Consider the following 18,689-nt stretch of genomic DNA (forward strand, 5'->3'; position numbering starts at 1 on the left):
ATTGATATTCAGATAAATCAATGACACACACTCATGAAGATCAAGAACTCCAGTGAAGCAGTCTGGGAAGTCCTCAGTCCACATGAACTAAGACAAGGATTAAACAGCCTTGGACTCAGTCTGACTGATTGACTGATTGATTGATTGATTGACTGGATGCTGATCTGGTTCCTTTCTGTTCCATCTGTAACGTTCAGAACATAAACACGAGCAGAATGTGACGTCAGACTCACGACGTTTGGACAGAAGACGAGCTGCAAAAGATGGAAGTCAACGGTTTTCATCAGGATTCAACCTGACAGGCTGAAGGAGCCGTTTAGACGAGAACACAGAACCACAGTGATAAAACAGAACCACAGTAAGAACACAGAACCACAGTGAGAACACAGAACCAGTCAGAACACAGAACCACAGTGAGAACACAGAACCACAGCAAGAACACAGAACCACAGTGAGAACACAGAACCACAGTCAGAACACAGAACCACAGTCAGAGCACAGAACCACAGTAATAAAACAGAACCACAGTGAGAACACAGAACCACAGTGATAAAACAGAACCACAGTAAGAACACAGAACCACAGTGAGAACACAGAACCACAGTGAGAACACAGAACCAGTCAGAACACAGAACCACAGTGATAAAACAGAACCACAGCAAGAACACAGAACCACAGTCAGAGCACAGAACCACAGTGATAAAACAGAACCACAGCAAGAACACAGAACCACAGTAATAAAACAGAACCACAGTAAGAACACAGAACCACAGTGATAAAACAGAACCACAGCAAGAACACAGAACCACAGTCAGAACACAGAACCACAGTCAGAACACAGAGCCAGTCAGAACACAGAACCACAATGATAAAACAGAACCACAGTAAGAACACAGAACCACAGTGAGAACACAGAACCAGTCAGAACACAGAACCACAGTGATAAAACAGAACCACAATGATAAAACAGAACCACAGTAAGAACACAGAACCACAGTGAGAACACAGAACCAGTCAGAACACAGAACCACAGTGATAAAACAGAACCACAGCAAGAACACAGAACCACAGTCAGAGCACAGAACCACAGTAATAAAACAGAACCACAGTGAGAACACAGAACCACAGTGATAAAACAGAACCACAGTGATAAAACAGAACCACAGTAAGAACACAGAACCACAGTGAGAACACAGAACCACAGTGATAAAACAGAACCAGTCAGAACACAGAACCACAGTGATAAAACAGAACCACAGCAAGAACACAGAACCACAGTCAGAGCACAGAACCACAGTAATAAAACAGAACCACAGTGAGAACACAGAACCACAGTGATAAAACAGAACCACAGTAAGAACACAGAACCACAGTGAGAACACAGAACCACAGTGATAAAACAGAACCAGTCAGAACACAGAACCACAGTGATAAAACAGAACCACAGCAAGAACACAGAACCACAGTAAGAACACAGAACCACAGTGATAAAACAGAACCACAGCAAGAACACAGAACCACAGTCAGAACACAGAACCACGGTGATAAAAGAGAACCAGTCAGAACACAGAACCAGTGATTAAACAGAACCACAGTGATAAGACAGAACCACGGTGATAAAAGAGAACCAGTCAGAACACAGAACCATGGTGATAAAAGAGAACCACAGTCAGAACACAGAACCACAGTGATAAAACAACCACAGTGAGAACACAGAACCACAATGATAAAACAGAACCACAGTCAGAACAGAGTTCTTCTGATTGTTAATATTTTATCAGCTGTATTTCGCTGCAGGTTTTCGTGGACAGACTTGATGTTCCACCGACAGGACGATAAAAAGTTCTTGCTTCCCTGAGATCCTCGTGGATCAAACCAGGAAGTCTGAAGTGATAACAAACCACGTGGTGACACTCGACCAAACCCTGAGGAACCAAAGGTGATTTTACCTGTCGGTGCTCTTCTACAATCTGTTCCTGAGGCCGAGGACGCCGTCCCACCCCGGTCCAGCTTCATCACAGAGCAGCGCCCCCCCCCCCCCCCCCCCCCCCCACACACACACACACACACACACACACAGACCACCAACATGCTTCTGTTGCCGACGTGTTTCAGTCCGTCCTGGATCTTCAGCTGGTCGACACGCCTCAAACACACAAACCAGGTTTGTTCTGACAGGTGGAGGTTTGTTCCGGCGGGTGGAGGTTTGCTCCGGCGGGTGGAGGTTAGTTTCAGAGGAGATGGTCTTTGATCTTATCTGGATATTTCTGGGATGATTTAAAGCTCTTCACTGAATATCTGGATGTTCGTCACTGGGTGTCTGAGAGGGTTAACCGCCCCCACCACGGTGGAGCCTGGAGGTCAGTGAGGTTCCACCCAACGGTCTGCTGAGAACAGACAGAAGGTCACTAAACTTCTTCTCCAGCCGAGCTTCTGCTTCACAGCTCAAAGTGTCAAACCGCACTGACGAGCAACAACGACATGACGTCACTCTGATTTTATTTCTGGAACATTTCTCCATATAAACAGATGAACGGTGTCCTCAGAGCCCGGTGCACCACACGTGCTCGAGGCCCCGAGGACCGACGGGAAGCTGCCGGAGGTGTAAACGGTGAGCAGCGGCGCCGCCTGCTGTCTGAACGGTGGTGCTGCAGAGGAACACCTGATCACCTTCAGCGTGGAGGGAAACGTGTTGAGCAGAAAACATCCAATAGAAACAGCCGTTTGGTAACAACATCCAGCTTTAATACTCAGACAGAATAAGGCTCCGACAGAACGGTACAAAAACATTCAGAACAAACATTCAGTCCACTTCCTGTTGTAAGGCATCGACACGTCCGCACGAGGACGAGGAGGAGACCACCCGTGTGAGCTTAGCATCGTTAGCCCGATCAATGCTAACAGTGCTAACAATGCTAACCTGCCGTCACGTCATCGTCTCACTGAACGAAACACAAACCTACAGCGTCACGCTTCTGTTTTAGTCCTCGTCTGCCCCCCCACACACCATCAGGTGAGGACAGTCTGACATCATTCATCGACTCATCTATACTGAAACTCTCACAGATTTAGAGTAAGAGTAAGAAAGGTTCTTTCTGTCGAAGAACCACACGGTTCACTGTAGATCAGTGATGTCAGAATATCTGACGCTGCTTTCATGGAAATTCTCGACTTTAAACTGGTTTTGTTGGAACATTTCTGTAGTCGCTTGGTTTCTAACCTCGGTGGGCCTTCTGGGACCGTTGAGCAGGAACTCTGAAGTGTAGCTGCTGAGGACCGAGAAGGAGACGTTCTAATGATTTAACTGTTGGTCGGAGAACCAATGGGGATCAGACAGGCGACGCAAACGCAGCTTTGTGTTTCGTTGGAGAACCCGCCTGTTACCGTGGTGCCGCTGTGGCCCCTCCCTGACCGCGGGGCCGGGGGGGGCCTGCCCCCCTCCCCCAGACCAAACCTCCTCTGATCCACACGGACCATGAAAACGCCAAATGTTGCCGTCAGATCTTCAGTTTAAACCAGAGGAAGAACCAGAACCAAGATGGGAGAGGAGGAGAACAAAGGAACGATTTACTGGGACAGAAAAGTGATGAAGGAGGAACAGGAAGTGATCGACCACCGCTCATCCGACCGCTTCCCTTCCTTTCATCCACTCACTGGTTTCAGTTTGTCTGGACCTGCGGGTTTTTTCTGCGGCTTTCAGCCCCACGGCGTGGTCTTCCTCGGGCTCGGTTGTCATGAAGACGGTTTTATTAGAGACCGTCTCCATGACAACACGTCCATCCACTGCTGAAGAGCGCACGATGCAGCTGAAAGCTCAGGAAACCAAACAGAGTGGCCCAGATGTTCGGGGACGCTGATCGGCTGAACTGAACCGTTTAGAAAAACTGAAACCAATGAAGTGTTAAGGAGGGAAGAAAAGCAGTCAGGGCGCCCTTGAGTATCCAAACTAAAGCGGTGGTGATGGTGAAGGTTCTCTCTCCTATTTGGTCTTCTTGTCCATGGCCAGCGTGTCGTGGAGTTTGGAGACACACTTTTCAAACTGGTCCATCACCAGCGTCCCGTTCTCGTCGAAGAACACCGACACCGACTTGGTGAACTCGGCTTCCCTCCAGGTCCTGGACTTCCCGTCGGTGAAGGAGACTCTGAGCGAGTACTGGTCATCGAACCTGCGGGACACGACACACGCGTTCAGGACGACGGTCACCCACGGGCCCCCAGGCCTATACAGGAAGAGTTTACATACTGAACACGACACCCCCTCAGAGTGCATGCTGGGTAAAGAGCGGGACCTTTTGAGGGAGGAGGAGAGCTGCCAGGTGTGGTCTGGATCCATCCCAGCTGGATCTTTCTGCAGGGCCACCAGGAAGATGTTCTTCTCTCTGTAGGAGGTGTACAGGGTCAGGATGCCCATCATGATGAAGTACGTGATGGGGGGGGGTTAAGGAACACCAACCAACACAGACTGATCCACACCCCCCTGGACCGGGATCGGCCCGACACACAACAGATCAATACGGCCACGGCAGCACCTGATCGGTACTACGTGTGTACTTCTACACAGCCACCAGCTGAGGATGTGTGTACTTGTACTACTGATACTGCATGAAGCTGAGGCCACTGTGTACTTGTACTACTGATACTGCATGAAGCTGAGGCCACTGTGTACTTGTACTAATGATACTGCATGATGCTGAGGCCACTGTGTACTTGTACTACTGATACTGCATGACGCTGAGGCCACTGTGTACTTGTACTACTGATACTGCATGAAGCTGAGGCCACTTTGTACTTGTACTACTGATACTGCATGAAGCTGAGGCCACTGTGTACTTGTACTACTGATACTGCATGACGCTGAGGCCACTGTGTACTTGTACTAATGATACTGCATGACGCTGAGGCCACTGTGTACTTGTACTACTGATACTGCATGACGCTGAGGCCACTGTGTACTTGTACTACTGATACTGCATGACGCTGAGGCCACTGTGTACTTGTACTACTGATACTGCATGAAGCTGAGGCCACTTTGTACTTGTACTACTGATACTGGATGAAGCTGAGGCCACTGTGTACTTGTACTACTGATACTGCATGACGCTGAGGCCACTGTGTACTTGTACTACTGATACTGCATGAGGCTGAGGCCACTGTGTACTTGTACTACTGATACTGCATGACGCTGAGGCCACTGTGTACTTGTACCACTGAAGGATATGAGATGACGCAGCAGGCGAGGACCGGCCTGGACTCGGGGAAGGGGTGCAGGTAGTCCCAGACCAGGGCCAGCATGGCGAACAGACAGGACACGGTGCAGATCAGCAGACGGCCGTCCACCAGGCTGAAGTTCTCCACATAACAGAACTTCTCCAGCAGCACCTGAAGGGGGCGCAGCAGCACTCGGCATTGACACAGAGCCTTCTCTACGTTCAGTATCTCCAGAGGAGGAGCCGCGTTCTCACCTTCTTGGCCGCATCATCCAGAGAGTTCTTCACAGCGGCTCCGTCCCATTTATCTATTTTCACTGGTTTCTCGTCGATTCTCCACTGAAACACAAACAGCGACCACACGGATGAAGATCAGGACGGTTCACTCTTCGTGTGCGTGAGGCTCAGAGAGGAAGAGGAGGAAGAGAGGAAGAGGATCTAACTGGTTTAAAACAAAAACCTTCAGTCACAGAAGCACCGAGAACCTCAGTGAGTTGAAAGAAGAACATATTGATCAGTCAGGATAAAAACAGGAGATCAGAGCAGCACGGCTCACTTAGTTGGACTGAAGTTGGTGCCTGCTAATAAGGAAACACTCCTCAGTGAATGATGCAGTAACACAGTCTAACCCACCACAGCACAGAACAGAGCCATGATCACACAGTGGGACTGCAGCCAAGGCTCACTCATCACTTCCTGACTGCACACCTGCTGAGTGCCAAACGTGCAGATGTGCTCCAGTCTGCTTCTGAACAGGAACTCTGGGCTCCATCAGTAATAAGTGAAGAACTGGAGCAGAAATCGAGCTGCACACTCACAATTCTGATTTTCACATGTAACACTACAAAGTAAACACTCCTGAAGCTCTTTAAGTCACATTCCGCTTTAAACTGGCTGTGACTGTATGCAGGCCAGCACCAGCATGTGTCTGGCTCCTGGACGCGGGACTTCAGCTGGAACTTTAAAACCGAGGCCGGTTATGTTGACCAATGATGCCAATAACAGGTCACCTGCTGCTGCAGCCACACACTGACCCTGTGTGGTCCGATCTTCTGAATAAAACTAAACCACCCTTTTTCTGAATGGGGTTTGGTGCGGCAGGTTGAGCGGGTCGGTAACAGCTGGGAGCAGAAGCTGCACACACCGCGGCGGTTTGACCAGTCTGATAAACGCTCACAGCAGACAGACACAGAGCTTCGCCTCCGCAGCAACTCTGCTTTTAACTTTCATTTTAATTCAGAAATCATCCGACTGCTGCAGCTGGAGTTAGCTTAGCCGGCTAACAGCCGCACGGCCGCAGGCAGCCACAGAACCCGGCTCACGGAGAGCTGGAGCCCGCTGCTGCAGCCGGAGCTCCGGCAGAGACTCAAACCCTCCGCTGCTCTCCACAGATCACTGAAACAACTAAACCTTAAGCTCACTTTCTCCAGCAGCCCGCTCTTCCCGTTCCTCGCGGCAGCCATCTTCTCTTCCGCTACAAATACGGCACCTGTGACCTGGACGCGTCTGATTGGCTCTCAGCGACAACGTGACCAACCGGCCACGTGTGAGCACGTAACCACGTCCGCGTGCCCGAGGAAGCGCGCGCTCTTAAAACCAATACGTGTACTTTTACTACTGATACTGCATGAAGTACTGCACAGACAGACAGACAGATATAAATAAAGAAAATAAACTATATCTCATATGAAAGATCGATCTGCAGATTATGGCGACACCATCATTTAAAAACACTAAAATCTCACAATAATACAAACACTAAGAGTTTGTTATTCTCAGTGTGTGACAGCATCATGGAAAGGATCCCTACAGAGAGAGACCTGGAAGATCCTTTTGGTTTAACCACAAACAGCACACACACCAGACTACATTCACTAAAACAGGGATTTTAGAGAACAGGACACAGGAGCTGCTGCTCTGCTGCTGCCTCCATCAGTCAGTGTGTTTGTGTTACTGTGAGACTTTGATGTTTTTAAAGGGTTATTTTGGATCCAACACACTATTAATGTAACACACAGTGACACAAACACACTGACTGATGGAGGCAGCAGCAGAGCAGCAGCTCCTGTGTCCTGTTCTCTAAAATCCCTGTTTTAGTGAATGTAGTCTGGTGTGTGTGCTGTTTGTGGTTAAACCAAAAGGATCTTCCAGGTCTCTCTCTGTAGGGATCCTTTCCATGATGCTGTCACACACTTAGAATAACACTCTGAGCCTGTCAGTGGATCAAACAAGCTCTTTTAGTGGATCTACTGTGATCAGGTGCAGTTGTCCCAAAGGATCACGTTGCAGCCATTGCAGCCCGTTTGGTGTCTGCTGGCTGAGGTGATCTACTGGACCAGTTCCAACACTTTTACTACCTACCAGTCACTCACACACCAGGATGTGGACAGAGAGGATCATGGGTAGAAACAGTATATAGCAGACGAGTCCCAGCACAACAGAAACTGTATCAAACAGAAGACAGGACACGTGTAGAGAGTCGTCTCAGGTCTTTTAGGTTTTCAGCCACAGATCTCCTCTCATACAAAACTTCTAAACTATTAACATCAGACAGTCTGATCATTTGGCACTCAGCATTATTACCCCCTACCCCGTCAAACTGCATCAACTGAAGGATGAAAGCTTTAGTACAACTTTAGAAAATGTGCATATCAGTGCTGTAAAGCTTGTGTGGCGTCAATAAAAAAAAGCCCTTCAGTCTCTGATGAGAAACACTTCAAACTCTGTCAATAAAACATATTAATAATTAGAATAATACTCGTCTCACTCATAAACGTGGCAACTGGAATGAAAACAGTCAACAAATCAAAAGGAATCAACTCGTCTTCACTGATGAATCACATGATGGTTTAACGGCTTCCTGCCTGGAAGGAAACTCGTCTACAAACTGGAAAATTAATCTGCAGGGATTTAAGACAAAAAAATAAGTCAAAGCTGTGTTCACCTTAAAGTGGAAACAATGACCTCAAGCTGTGATGTCATCTCTCAGGGCCACCGGCGCCTGATCAAAGTCAATGAACCGACTAAAAATGCTTGTTTTGGTGGATGTTTAACCACAAACAGCCATTATATCGCTCTCTGCACACACACCAGACTACATTCAGAAAAACAGGGATTTTAGCTCCCAGGACACAGGAGCTGCTGCTCTGCTGCTGCCTCCATCAGTCAGTGTGTTTGTGTTGCTGTGTGTTACATTAATAGTGTGTTGGATCCAAAATAATTTTTTAAAAACACCAAAGTCACACAATAAAACTACACACTGACTGATGGAGGCAGCAGCAGAGCAGCAGCTCCTGTGTCCTGTTCTCTAAAATCCCTGTTTTAGTGAATGTAGTCTGGTGTGTGTGCTGTTTGTGGTTAAACCAAAAGGATCTTCCAGGTCTCTCTCTGTAGGGATCCTTTCCATCATGCTGTCACACACTGAGAATAACACTCTGAGCCTGTCAGTGGATCAAACAAGCTCTTTTAGTGGACCTACTGTGATCAGGTGCAGTTGTCCCAAAGGATCACGTTGCAGCCATTGCAGCCCGTTTGGTGTCTGCTGGCTGAGGTGATCTACTGGACCAGTTCCAACACTTTTACTACCTACCAGTCACTCAGACACCAGGATGTGGACAGAGAGGATCATGGGTAGGAACACCAGAGTTATCCATAATTATTTTGACGCGTTTCACCGTTAAATAAGTGACCTCTCGTGCCTTTACTGTGACTCTGAGGTGTTAAAGTGGAAACAGACGCAGCAGCAGAGGAGGAAGCTCTCAGCCTGCGGTCAGTCTTCTTCTTCCTGTGTTCAGACCAGCGGCTCCTCGTCTACACTTTAAAAAGGCCGACCACAGAACACGCTTACTAAAAGGTGTCTGTCACTTTAAGTACATTTTGTTTATACTTCTGCACTTGTACTGGAGTAGGACCCACGAGGACCTGATCCAGGTCTTTAAGGCTAAACCACAGCTGTGAGGAGTCCAGTCTAATAACGTGAACACGGCCACCCTCCCCTCAACGCGTCCAATCACATGCCCCCCCTCTCTACTGGTCCAGACTGTTCTGGTCTCTTCTGGTCTTGAGGCTGAAAAGCGTCCCGATAAGTTCAGTCTGTGAACCTCTGCGGTCACAGAAGAGTCCACGACCTGGGGGGGTCGATACCCAGACAACGTCCAACGAGCTTCAGACTGGAAGACTGTCAGCTGCCGAGATGGACCGCTGACCACAGAGGGGGGAGACACTGGGAGCCCCCGTGGCCCCCGGAGCCCCCCGTGGCCCCTGACCTCCAGAGGACCTCTGTGTGTCAGTCAGTTGAACATAATCTGAAGCTCCTGTTTCCTACGACAGCCTGCAGGTGTGAATGTGTGTCTGTGTGCTCAGGGGATCAGGGGATCAGTTGATCAGGTGATCAGGGGATCAGTTGATCAGGGGATCAGGTCTCCCTCTGGAGGTGTTCAGGTTTCTGTCCCTCGGTCAGATGTCCAATAGGAACCTGGTCTCCATCATGCAGAGACCAAACCTGTGCAAATCAGGTGTGTGTGTGACCCCGTGTCCACCTGCCGGAGGAGGTCTGGGACCCGCTGGACTTCACACCCTCTGTAGTTTAAAGGCTCCTCGTTGGTCCCGTCTCCTCTGGGAACAGCCCCCCCCCCCCAGGATGGACGCAGGTGTGCCGGCTGTGTTCGGATCACTAAAGCCAGGTGTGAATGGGGTCTCAGACCTCCTACCAGACTACACAGACCTGGTTTCAGAGTTTACATGATGGATCAGAAACCAGCCGACTGTAGAAACAACTGATGGTTTTCAAAAACTCGTAGAATTATAAAATATCAAAGACTTTATGAGGCTACCGTCTTATTTTGAAAATACATTTCCTGTGTTTTCACAGCGGTTTGAGACTCCATCAGGTCAGCGATCGGACAGAAGCAGCCTCAGGTACCGGCCGGGTGAGCTCAGCTCTGGACCCGGCTCTCCATCCTGTCCTCGCCTCCTAAGGGGGGAGGAGCTGGTTACTGAGTGTAAACTCCCTCCATGTGTGATGGAGGACTAGGCAGGAGAAGAGGATCAGGTCTGAGCGGGTCTGAGCAGGTCTGTTCTGGTCTGTTCTGGTCTGTGCAGGTCTGATCAGGTCTGTTCTGGTCTGATCAGGTCTGTTCTGGTCTGTGCAGGTCTGATCAGGTCTGTTCTGGTCTGATCAGGTCTGATCAGGTCTGTTCTGGTCTGAGCAGGTCTGATCAGGTCTGTTCTGGTCTGTTCTGGTCTGTTCTGGTCTGATCAGGTCTGAGCAGGTCTGTTCTGGTCTGATCAGGTCTGATCAGGTCTGTTCTGGTCTGTTCAGGTCTGTTCTGGTCTGATCAGGTCTGATCTGGTCTGTTCTGGTCTGTTCTGGTCTGTTGTGGTCTGTTCTGGTCTGATCAGGTCTGTTCTGGTCTGATCAGGTCTGTTCTGGTCTGTTCTGGTCTGATCAGGTCTGATCTGGTCTGTTCTGGTCTGTTCTGGTCTGATCAGGTCTGTTCTGGTCTGATCAGGTCTGAGCAGGTCTGAGCAGGTCTGTTCTGGTCTGATCAGGTCTGTTCTGGTCTGATCAGGTCTGATCTGGTCTGTTCTGGTCTGTTGTGGTCTGATCAGGTCTGAGCAGGTCTGTTCTGGTCTGATCTGGTCTGATCAGGTCTGTTCTGGTCTGATCAGGTCTGATCAGGTCTGATCAGGTCTGTTCTGGTCTGTTCTGGTCTGATCAGGTCTGTTCTGGTGTGATCTGGTGTGATCTGGTGTGTTCTGGTCTGAGCAGGTCTGAGCAGGTCTGTTCTGGTCTGTTCTGGTCTGATCTGGTGTGATCTGGTGTGATCTGGTGTGATCTGGTCTGTTCTGGTCTGAGCAGGTCTGAGCAGGTCTGAGCAGGTCTGTTCTGGTCTGTTCTGGTCTGTTCTGGTCTGATCAGGTCTGTTCTGGTCTGATCTGGTCTGTTCTGGTCTGAGCAGGTCTGAGCAGGTCTGTTCTGGTCTGTTCTGGTCTGTTCTGGTCTGATCAGGTCTGTTCTGGTCTCAGGCTGCAGCTCATTTGTCTTCATTCAGTTTTTTGGTGATTTGCTGGTGAAAATGTGTGAAACTCAAAGAAGGTTTGGAGGAAACTCTCCACAGCGACTGACCGACTGTTCAGTCATCAGAATAAAGTCGAAACGAGTAAAAACATTCATCTGCTCGTCAAACCTTCACCTCGCGTCACTTTGCATATATGAACCTCCGTCCGTCTTTGTGCCGAGTCTGCAGACGACGTCTCTCTAGTGCTTCTTACTGATTCGTCGGGATCGCCTCAGGCCGCGCCTCCTGCGGTTCTGATTGGACATCCAGGACCGCAGGAAGTACGCGTCGGGGCTCCTCCTGCGGTTGACGGTCTGGTTCTCCAGGTCAAACTGTCTCTGCAGCTTCACGGCGAGCGCCCGGTCCTGACGCTCCTGCTGGATCTGGCGGATGTAGCGCTCGTCGAAGGCCTCCTGGCTGACCGACCGGCTCCTCTTGGGGTCCGAATCCAGCTCCGAGTTCAGGTGTTTGGTCTTCTGGTCCCTCTTCTTGCCCCTCCTTGAGGTAGACTGGTTGTGGAGGCTACTGTCGGACTCCTTCCTTGGACTCTGCGAGTCCTTTGGCACTAGTTTACAGGACTTAGTGTACGGTGAAAACGACCGCTTTCGGCTAAAAACCGCTCCACTGCAGGATTCTGGGGCGCCGGCTGTCGGCTCAAAGTCCGAACCTCCTTTTAAAGTTGCCTCGCCGCTGTAGCGGATCGCCGGGACCCAGATCTTCACCGACTGTTTCTGGAAGGCGTCCGCGTCTCCAGCCGGAGGGTCGAACAGTAGCCTCCTCTTGTTGACCGCCGTCACCGCGTCTCCGTCCCGTCCCGCCGGGGACCGATGAGTCTTGGCGGCGCCCTCGCCGTCCTCCCCCCCGCCGGTCTTGTGGTGGAGCTCGCCGACGGGGCTCGTCAGCGTCGCCCTGGAGTTCACTCTGAGGCTTTGGCGGTCGAGTTCGATCTGCCTCCACTTCTGCAGGACGGCGGGACTGGCCTCGTAGCTGGTGGCCTTCTGCAGGCCGCGCGTCAGGTTCCTGGGCGTGGACTTCACGATGGTGGGCTCCACCAGCCGGCCGTCCGGGAGGCGTTTGGGCGGCGTGCACGGCGAGCAGACGATGGGCTTGAAGTGGTTGAGTTCTTCGGAGATGCTGTCGTTGCTCTCGGGGCTGACGGAGCGCTCGGGGCGGGGCGGAGGGAGACCCACGGGGGTCGACGACGACGACGACGTGACCACAGCTCGCCAGGTGAACCTCCGGTCGGGGGCCGTGATCGGAGCAGAGACGGAGCGACTGTTCTCAGAGGAGAGGAGGATCCCTGCTGTGTAGCTGTGACTGATACCCACCTGACAGACAGACAGGGACAGACAGTTAGACAGGCAGGCAGACAGACAGACAGGGACAGACAGTTAGACAGGCAGGCAGACAGGGACAGACAGTTAGACAGACAGGCAGACAGGGACAGACAGTTAGACAGGCAGGCAGACAGACAGACAAGAACAGACAGACAGGCAGACAGGGACAGACAGACAGACAGGGACAGACAGTTAGACAGGCAGGCAGACAGGAACAGACAGACAGACAGGGACAGACAGTTAGACAGGCAGGCAGACAGACAGACAGGCAGGCAGACAGACAGACAGACAGGGACAGACAGTTAGACAGGCAGGCAGACAGACAGACAGGGACAGACAGTTAGACAGGCAGGCAGACAGACAGACAGACAGGGACAGACAGTTAGACAGGCAGACAGAGACAGACAGTTAGACAGGCAGGCAGGCAGACAGACAGGGACAGACAGTTAGACAGGCAGGCAGGCAGACAGACAGGGACAGACAGTTAGACAGGCAGACAGAGAGACAGACAGACAGGGACAGACAGTTAGACAGGCAGGCAGGCAGACAGACAGACAGACAGACAGGGACAGACAGTTAGACAGGCAGACAGAGAGACAGACAGACAGGGACAGACAGTTAGACAGGCAGGCAGGCAGACAGACAGGGACAGACAGTTAGACAGGCAGGAAGACAGGCAGGCAGACAGAGAGACAGACAGACAGGGACAGACAGTTAGACAGGCAGGCAGGCAGACAGACAGGGACAGACAGTTAGACAGGCAGGAAGACAGGCAGGCAGACAGACAGACAAGAACAGACAGACAGGCAGACAGGGACAGACAGACAGACAGACAGACAGGAACAGACAGACAGACAGGGACAGACAGGCAGGCAGACAGACAGGAACAGACAGACAGACAGGGACAGACAGGCAGGCAGACAGACAGACAGGGACAGACAGTTAGGCAGGCAGGCAGACAGACAGGCAGACAGACAGACAGGGACAGACAGTTAGACAGGCAGGCAGACAGGCAGACAGACACAGACAGTTAGACAGACAGGCAGACAGACAGGGACAGACAGACAGGCAGACAGACAGACAGGGACAGACAGTTAGGCAGACAGACAGACAGACAGGGACAGACAGTTAGGCAGGCAGGCAGACAGACAGACAGGGACAGACAGTTAGACAGGCAGGCAGACAGACAGGGACAGACAGTTAGACAGGCAGGCAGACAGGCAGACAGACACAGACAGTTAGACAGACAGGCACAGACAGGGACAGACAGTTAGACAGACAGGCAGACAGACACAGACAGTTAGACAGACAGACAGACAGACACAGACAGTTAGACAGACAGACAGACAGACAGACAGACACAGACAGTTAGACAGACAGGCAGACAGACAGACAGGCAGACAGACACAGACAGTTAGACAGACAGACAGGCAGACAGACACAGACAGTTAGACAGACAGACAGGCACAGACAGACAGACAGACAGACACAGACAGTTAGACAGACAGACAGGCAGACAGACAGGAACAGACAGACAGACAGGCAGACAGACAGTTAGACAGACAGACAGGCAGACAGACAGGCAGACAGACAGGAACAGACAGACAGACAGGCAGACAGACACAGACAGTTAGACAGGCAGACAGACAGACTCCATGAGCACCACCACAGGCTGTCTGACGTACTCGGTCCATCAGGGCCGGCTGGGTCACCACCTTCAGCTTCCCTCCTCGGTCCTCCACGGGGTCGGTGCAGCTCTGGCTCCTCTGAGAACCACTGAAGAAGAAAAACACAACGCGGGTTACTGAGGCGACGCCCCCACCTGTCCGCCGACGGCCATGAGGAGCTCAAGGACGTAGCCGCTCACCCAGCAAAGGCTGCAGAGGTTTTGGTTTTCCTGATGAAGGCGGAGATGTTTCTGATCCTCCTGCTGATTGGCTCCTCGTTCTCCGAGTCAGACAGAACTCCCTGAGAACAACAAGCATTTAAATCAGCATCAGGACTCCGGCTGTAACGGTCCGTGTCCACAGGCACCGGACATTGGCTGGGCCGTGTCACGATACATGATTGACAGGTGCTGAAAACGGGACGCCTGTAAATCAGTGGAACAAACTTGTTTTATCATCGGAGTTTGATGAAGTCTAAAGGAGCTGAGGGCGAACAGCTGCTGGTGCTCCAGGCTCCACGGAGAGCCAGGTACTTTTTTTTTTAACTCTCATAGGCACGAGCGGAGCCTCCAACTCTGTATCCAGGTCTGTCTCTGCACCCAGGGAGGTCTGCTCCCCCCTTCTGTGTCCCGGAAACACTTCAACGTGTTTCTGAAAGTATCCGAGATGAGAAACAAGCGTCTTCACGTGGACGATGGTGGAAGTTCCCAGAGATGACCGACGGGCTCTGTGTCATGTCTTTACGCACCTCCTCACCTCCTCCTCCTCCTCCTCACCTCCTCCTCCTCCTCCTCCTCCTCACCCAGGCTGCACACGCTGCGTTCACGGACAAAGCCGGCGGTGGTTCACACTCACCTTGTGTTTCCCAGTCGGCCCTGATGGAACATCTGAACACTTTGGGATGAGAGCAGGAGAGACGAAGAACTCTGGAGACAAAACAACAGAGTTACTTCATCGTCTGTCAGCCACAGTTTAAAAGACAAAGCTATGATAATCAGAAACTATATTTTTAATGTAGATCGGCAACAATGACGTGTCAGGTTATAATATTTATGTATTTATGAAAAAATAAATTGAGAAAAAAAATCCAATAATGCAGTGAAAAAGTCGTTACTATTGATTTGTAGCACTGACGCATCCATAGAATAACTCCTCTGTTTCTACCCATGATCCTCTCTGTCCTCATCCTGGTGTGTGAGTGACTGGTAGGTAGTAAAAGTGTTGGAACTGGTCCAGTAGATCACCAGTAGATCACCTCAGCCAGCAGACACCAAACGGGCTGCAATGTCATTTGGGTTAAGCTAACCGTTACGTTGCCCTCTTCAAAGATACCAGACTCCATGTGCAAAAACAGTGACTTTACCTCGCAGACCACATCAGTTTGTTTGTGTTATTGTGTTTTAAAGGGTTAGTTCAGATCCAACATAATATTTGAGGGACACACAATAACACAAACAAACTGATAAAGGCAGCAGTAAACTGCAACTCCTGTTCTGTGAGGTGAAAATCACTTGTTTGATCCACTGACAGGTTCAGAGTGTTATTCTAAGTGTGTGACAGCATCATGGAAAGGATCCCTACAGAGAGAGACCTGGAAGATCCTTTTGGTTTAACCACAAACAGCACACACACCAGACTACATTCACTAAAACAGGGATTTTAGAGAACAGGACACAGGAGCTGCTGCTCTGCTGCTGCCTCCATCAGTCAGTGTGTTTGTGTCACTGTGTGTTCCATAAATGTCGTGTTGGATCTGAACTAACCCTTTAAAACAGCAAAGTCACACAACAACACACACACACACACTAACTGATGGAGGCAGCAGCAGAGCAGCAGCTCCTGTGTCCTGTGAGCTAAAATCCCTGTTTTCGTGAATGTAGTCTGGTGTGTGTGCAGAGAGCGATAGAATTCAGCGTACAAAGGTGTAATTATCAAAAATGTCAGTGATAAAGATCAACACCTGAGGGTCCAACAGTTAACAGACAGTCTGTAGTCAGACTGCAGTACAGGAGGACTACCAGTACTACTACAGTGCTTCAGCTCCTCCTGCAGCTCAACAAGTCTGGACAAGTCCTACGAAGCCAGACTACTTTACCAGTCTGACCAAAACCTCCAAACACTGATTTAAACTTGCTGTCTGCAGCTCCTACAGGTGTGTAGCACTGACCCTGATCCAGGATCAGTGCAGTGACCACTTCTCCTCATATCCTCACTGATCTGCGTGAAATCAGCTGACTGGAGGTCAGTTTCTGCTTAAGAAGCTTCATAACACACACTGTTCATTCAGCCGCTGCCCTTAGAGGGACTGTCACCTGTCTGATGCCCCTCACCTGTCTGATGCCCCTCACCTGTCTGATGCCCCTCACCTGTCTGATGCCCCTCACCTGTCTGATGCCCCCTCACCTGTCTGATGCCCCTCACCTGTCTGATGCCCCCTCACCTGTCTGATGCCCCTCACCTGTCTGATGGAATTAAAGTTAGAATGAAGTTAGACAGAAAGCGGTGAGACTCGGCTGGTCGGTGAGACAGGCAGCCAGCGGCAGCGCTCACACAGCGGCCCGAGAGCTGCTCTCTCCCCGGGAAACAAACCGACCTCTCCGGCTGTCGCAGTCCCTCCTGCGCGGCCTGCTGCTGCTCCTCTCGGGGTCACTCCTCCTCCGGAGCCGCTCTTCGCCGCCGGAGTGTCTCTGGGCCCGGCAGAGCGGGCAGGCCGGCCGTCCGCAGGGCGGGCTGCCGCCGGGCCGCCCCTCCGCGCACACCGAGCACTTCATCGTCTCGCCGTCGGGCGGGCTTACCCCGAACCCCGACCCGGCCCGGTACTTGCCGGCGGCGCCGCTGGCCGGTCTCCCGGGCCGTTTGGCGGACCCTGCGGTCGCCATCTTCCCTGGTGAGTCTTCTCTCTCCGGGCCGCTCTGGATAAGCCCCGCCCTCCCGCCGCTCAAAACAGCGCGAGCACAGACCTGCGGCCCGGGGGGCGGGGTTTAGCCTCTGGCCCCGCCCACGCTCTGTATACGTCATGACGCTTCATTCAGGACATTTTTTTAAAAGATAGATAAAGATAAAGATATAAAGATGGACTTTATAGTAAATGTACATGTTACAGCAGCAACAACAGGGGCGAGATAGCAATAGAAAAGAAAAAAAGACATTAATAACTATTATTTACACAAAACATATTGTAATAATGATAAATATTTACACTATGTGCACCTTTCGCTCTCAGGGGAAACACGGTGTGCAGCAGGTTGATATGGTTGTTGAGTAAGGTGAAAAAGAGCTGCTGTAACTGGCTGCCACTCTCACTGCGCCATCTTTAATCCAAATTAAGTGAATTTATATTTGGTATTAGTGAAAATAATTAGTATTTATATAGCAACAAAGTGCTTTGACAGATTGTAGCATCGTGTGATATTTATTGAAATTCTCATGACAGCCCGGCGTCAGTCAATAATACAGCTTACCTACCTGCATGCAGCCCTACAGCCATTTGAATTGCAGCATCCTTAGACGACTATTAATTGACACTTTATGGACTTTACTGCCGGCCCTTTCCCAATCCTGTTCACTGATATTGGCAGATAGAGACGGAGTTTTGTTTTACCATTGTTCCATATAAAACAGGTTGCAACTTTTTTTATCCATTTAAATAAATCAGAAGGAGGAGGCAAAGGAATATTTTGGAATAGATACAGCAGCTTTGGTAGTACGGTCATTTTGAGAACATTAATTCTTCCCATCACCGATATAGGCAACTTCATCCACCTGTCAATTAAGTTATTAATTTCCTCTTTTATTTTTTCCTAATTAATTTTAACAGTCTGCTCTATGTTTGGCACTATCTGTATTCCTAAATATTCAAATTTTTCTGCTACTTTAAAATTAAATTGTGTTATTTGTGGAGCAGGATTTGCTTGTTCTGTCGTGTTTAATAGTAAAATGGAGGATTTAGTATGGTTCACTTTATAACCTGAGATATTTCCAAATAACTGAATTACTTCCAACACTGCCGGGGTTGAAGAGTTGAGCCTTGACAAAAACAAGATCACATCATCAGCAAACAAAGAGATCTTATGCTCAGAGGGGCCTATAGTGATTCCACAAACTTCAGAGTGTGCACGGATAGCTAACGCAAATGGTTCAATTGCTAAAGAAAAGAGCAGGGAAGAGAGAGGGCATCCCTGTCGACATCAGTGTCTTTTTTAGACAGACAGACAGACAGACGGACAGACAGACAGACGGCACGGCGGCCAATCAAAACCGAACAAAGCTAGATAGATAGAGACAGACAGACAGACAGATAGAGACAGACAGACGGCACGGTGGCCAATCAAAACCAAACACAGATTCAAAGAAAGTAAAATTGACACTTACTGTTTGTAGATCAGCCTGAACAAGATGGACGACGGATGGACGGACAAA

The 18,689-nt window shown here is 50.2% G+C and overlaps 2 protein-coding genes across 2 annotated transcripts; both read right to left on the reverse strand.

Annotated features, from left to right (window-relative positions):
• Window positions 1–2,723: 2,723 nt before the first annotated feature.
• spcs2 (signal peptidase complex subunit 2) lies at window positions 2,724–6,697 on the reverse strand. Its single transcript, XM_070829115.1, has 5 exons — window positions 6,629–6,697; window positions 5,463–5,546; window positions 5,219–5,379; window positions 4,290–4,424; window positions 2,724–4,166 (listed from the first exon to the last, which is right to left on the reverse strand). Exons 1-5 carry the CDS (start codon window positions 6,668–6,670, stop codon window positions 3,980–3,982), a joined length of 609 nt encoding a protein of 202 aa, XP_070685216.1. The 5' UTR covers window positions 6,671–6,697; the 3' UTR covers window positions 2,724–3,979.
• Window positions 6,698–11,466: 4,769 nt separating this feature from the next.
• Window positions 11,467–17,167, reverse strand: rnf169 (ring finger protein 169). Its single transcript, XM_070829704.1, has 5 exons — window positions 16,864–17,167; window positions 15,126–15,196; window positions 14,471–14,571; window positions 14,289–14,379; window positions 11,467–12,594 (listed from the first exon to the last, which is right to left on the reverse strand). The coding sequence occupies exons 1-5, from the start codon at window positions 17,147–17,149 to the stop codon at window positions 11,467–11,469; spliced, it is 1,677 nt and encodes a 558-aa protein (XP_070685805.1). The 5' UTR covers window positions 17,150–17,167.
• Between the last annotated feature and the right edge of the window lie 1,522 nt (window positions 17,168–18,689).

The sequence above is a fragment of the Pempheris klunzingeri genome, chromosome 4 (genome assembly GCF_042242105.1).
Source record: "Pempheris klunzingeri isolate RE-2024b chromosome 4, fPemKlu1.hap1, whole genome shotgun sequence".
NCBI classification, from domain to species: Eukaryota; Metazoa; Chordata; class Actinopteri; order Acropomatiformes; family Pempheridae; genus Pempheris; species Pempheris klunzingeri.

What these genes read in the sequence shown, in the direction of transcription:
- rnf169 (XM_070829704.1), bottom strand. Translation starts at nt 17,149, where the DNA reads ATGGCGACCGCAGGGTCCGCCAAACGGCCCGGGAGACCGGCCAGCGGC. An exon ending in ACCTCTGCAGCCTTTGCTGG is followed by an intron (nt 14,380 to 14,470) that starts GTGAGCGGCTAC and finishes TTTCTTCTTCAG; the next exon opens with TGGTTCTCAGAGGAGCCAGA. An exon ending in AGCCGGCCCTGATGGACCGA is followed by an intron (nt 12,595 to 14,288) that starts GTACGTCAGACA and finishes TCTGTCTGTCAG; the next exon opens with GTGGGTATCAGTCACAGCTA.
- spcs2 (XM_070829115.1), bottom strand. Translation starts at nt 6,670, where the DNA reads ATGGCTGCCGCGAGGAACGGGAAGAGCGGGCTGCTGGAGAAA. An exon ending in AGAGCGGGCTGCTGGAGAAA is followed by an intron (nt 5,547 to 6,628) that starts GTGAGCTTAAGG and finishes TTTGTGTTTCAG; the next exon opens with TGGAGAATCGACGAGAAACC. An exon ending in CTCTCCTCCTCCCTCAAAAG is followed by an intron (nt 4,167 to 4,289) that starts GTCCCGCTCTTT and finishes CGTGTCCCGCAG; the next exon opens with GTTCGATGACCAGTACTCGC.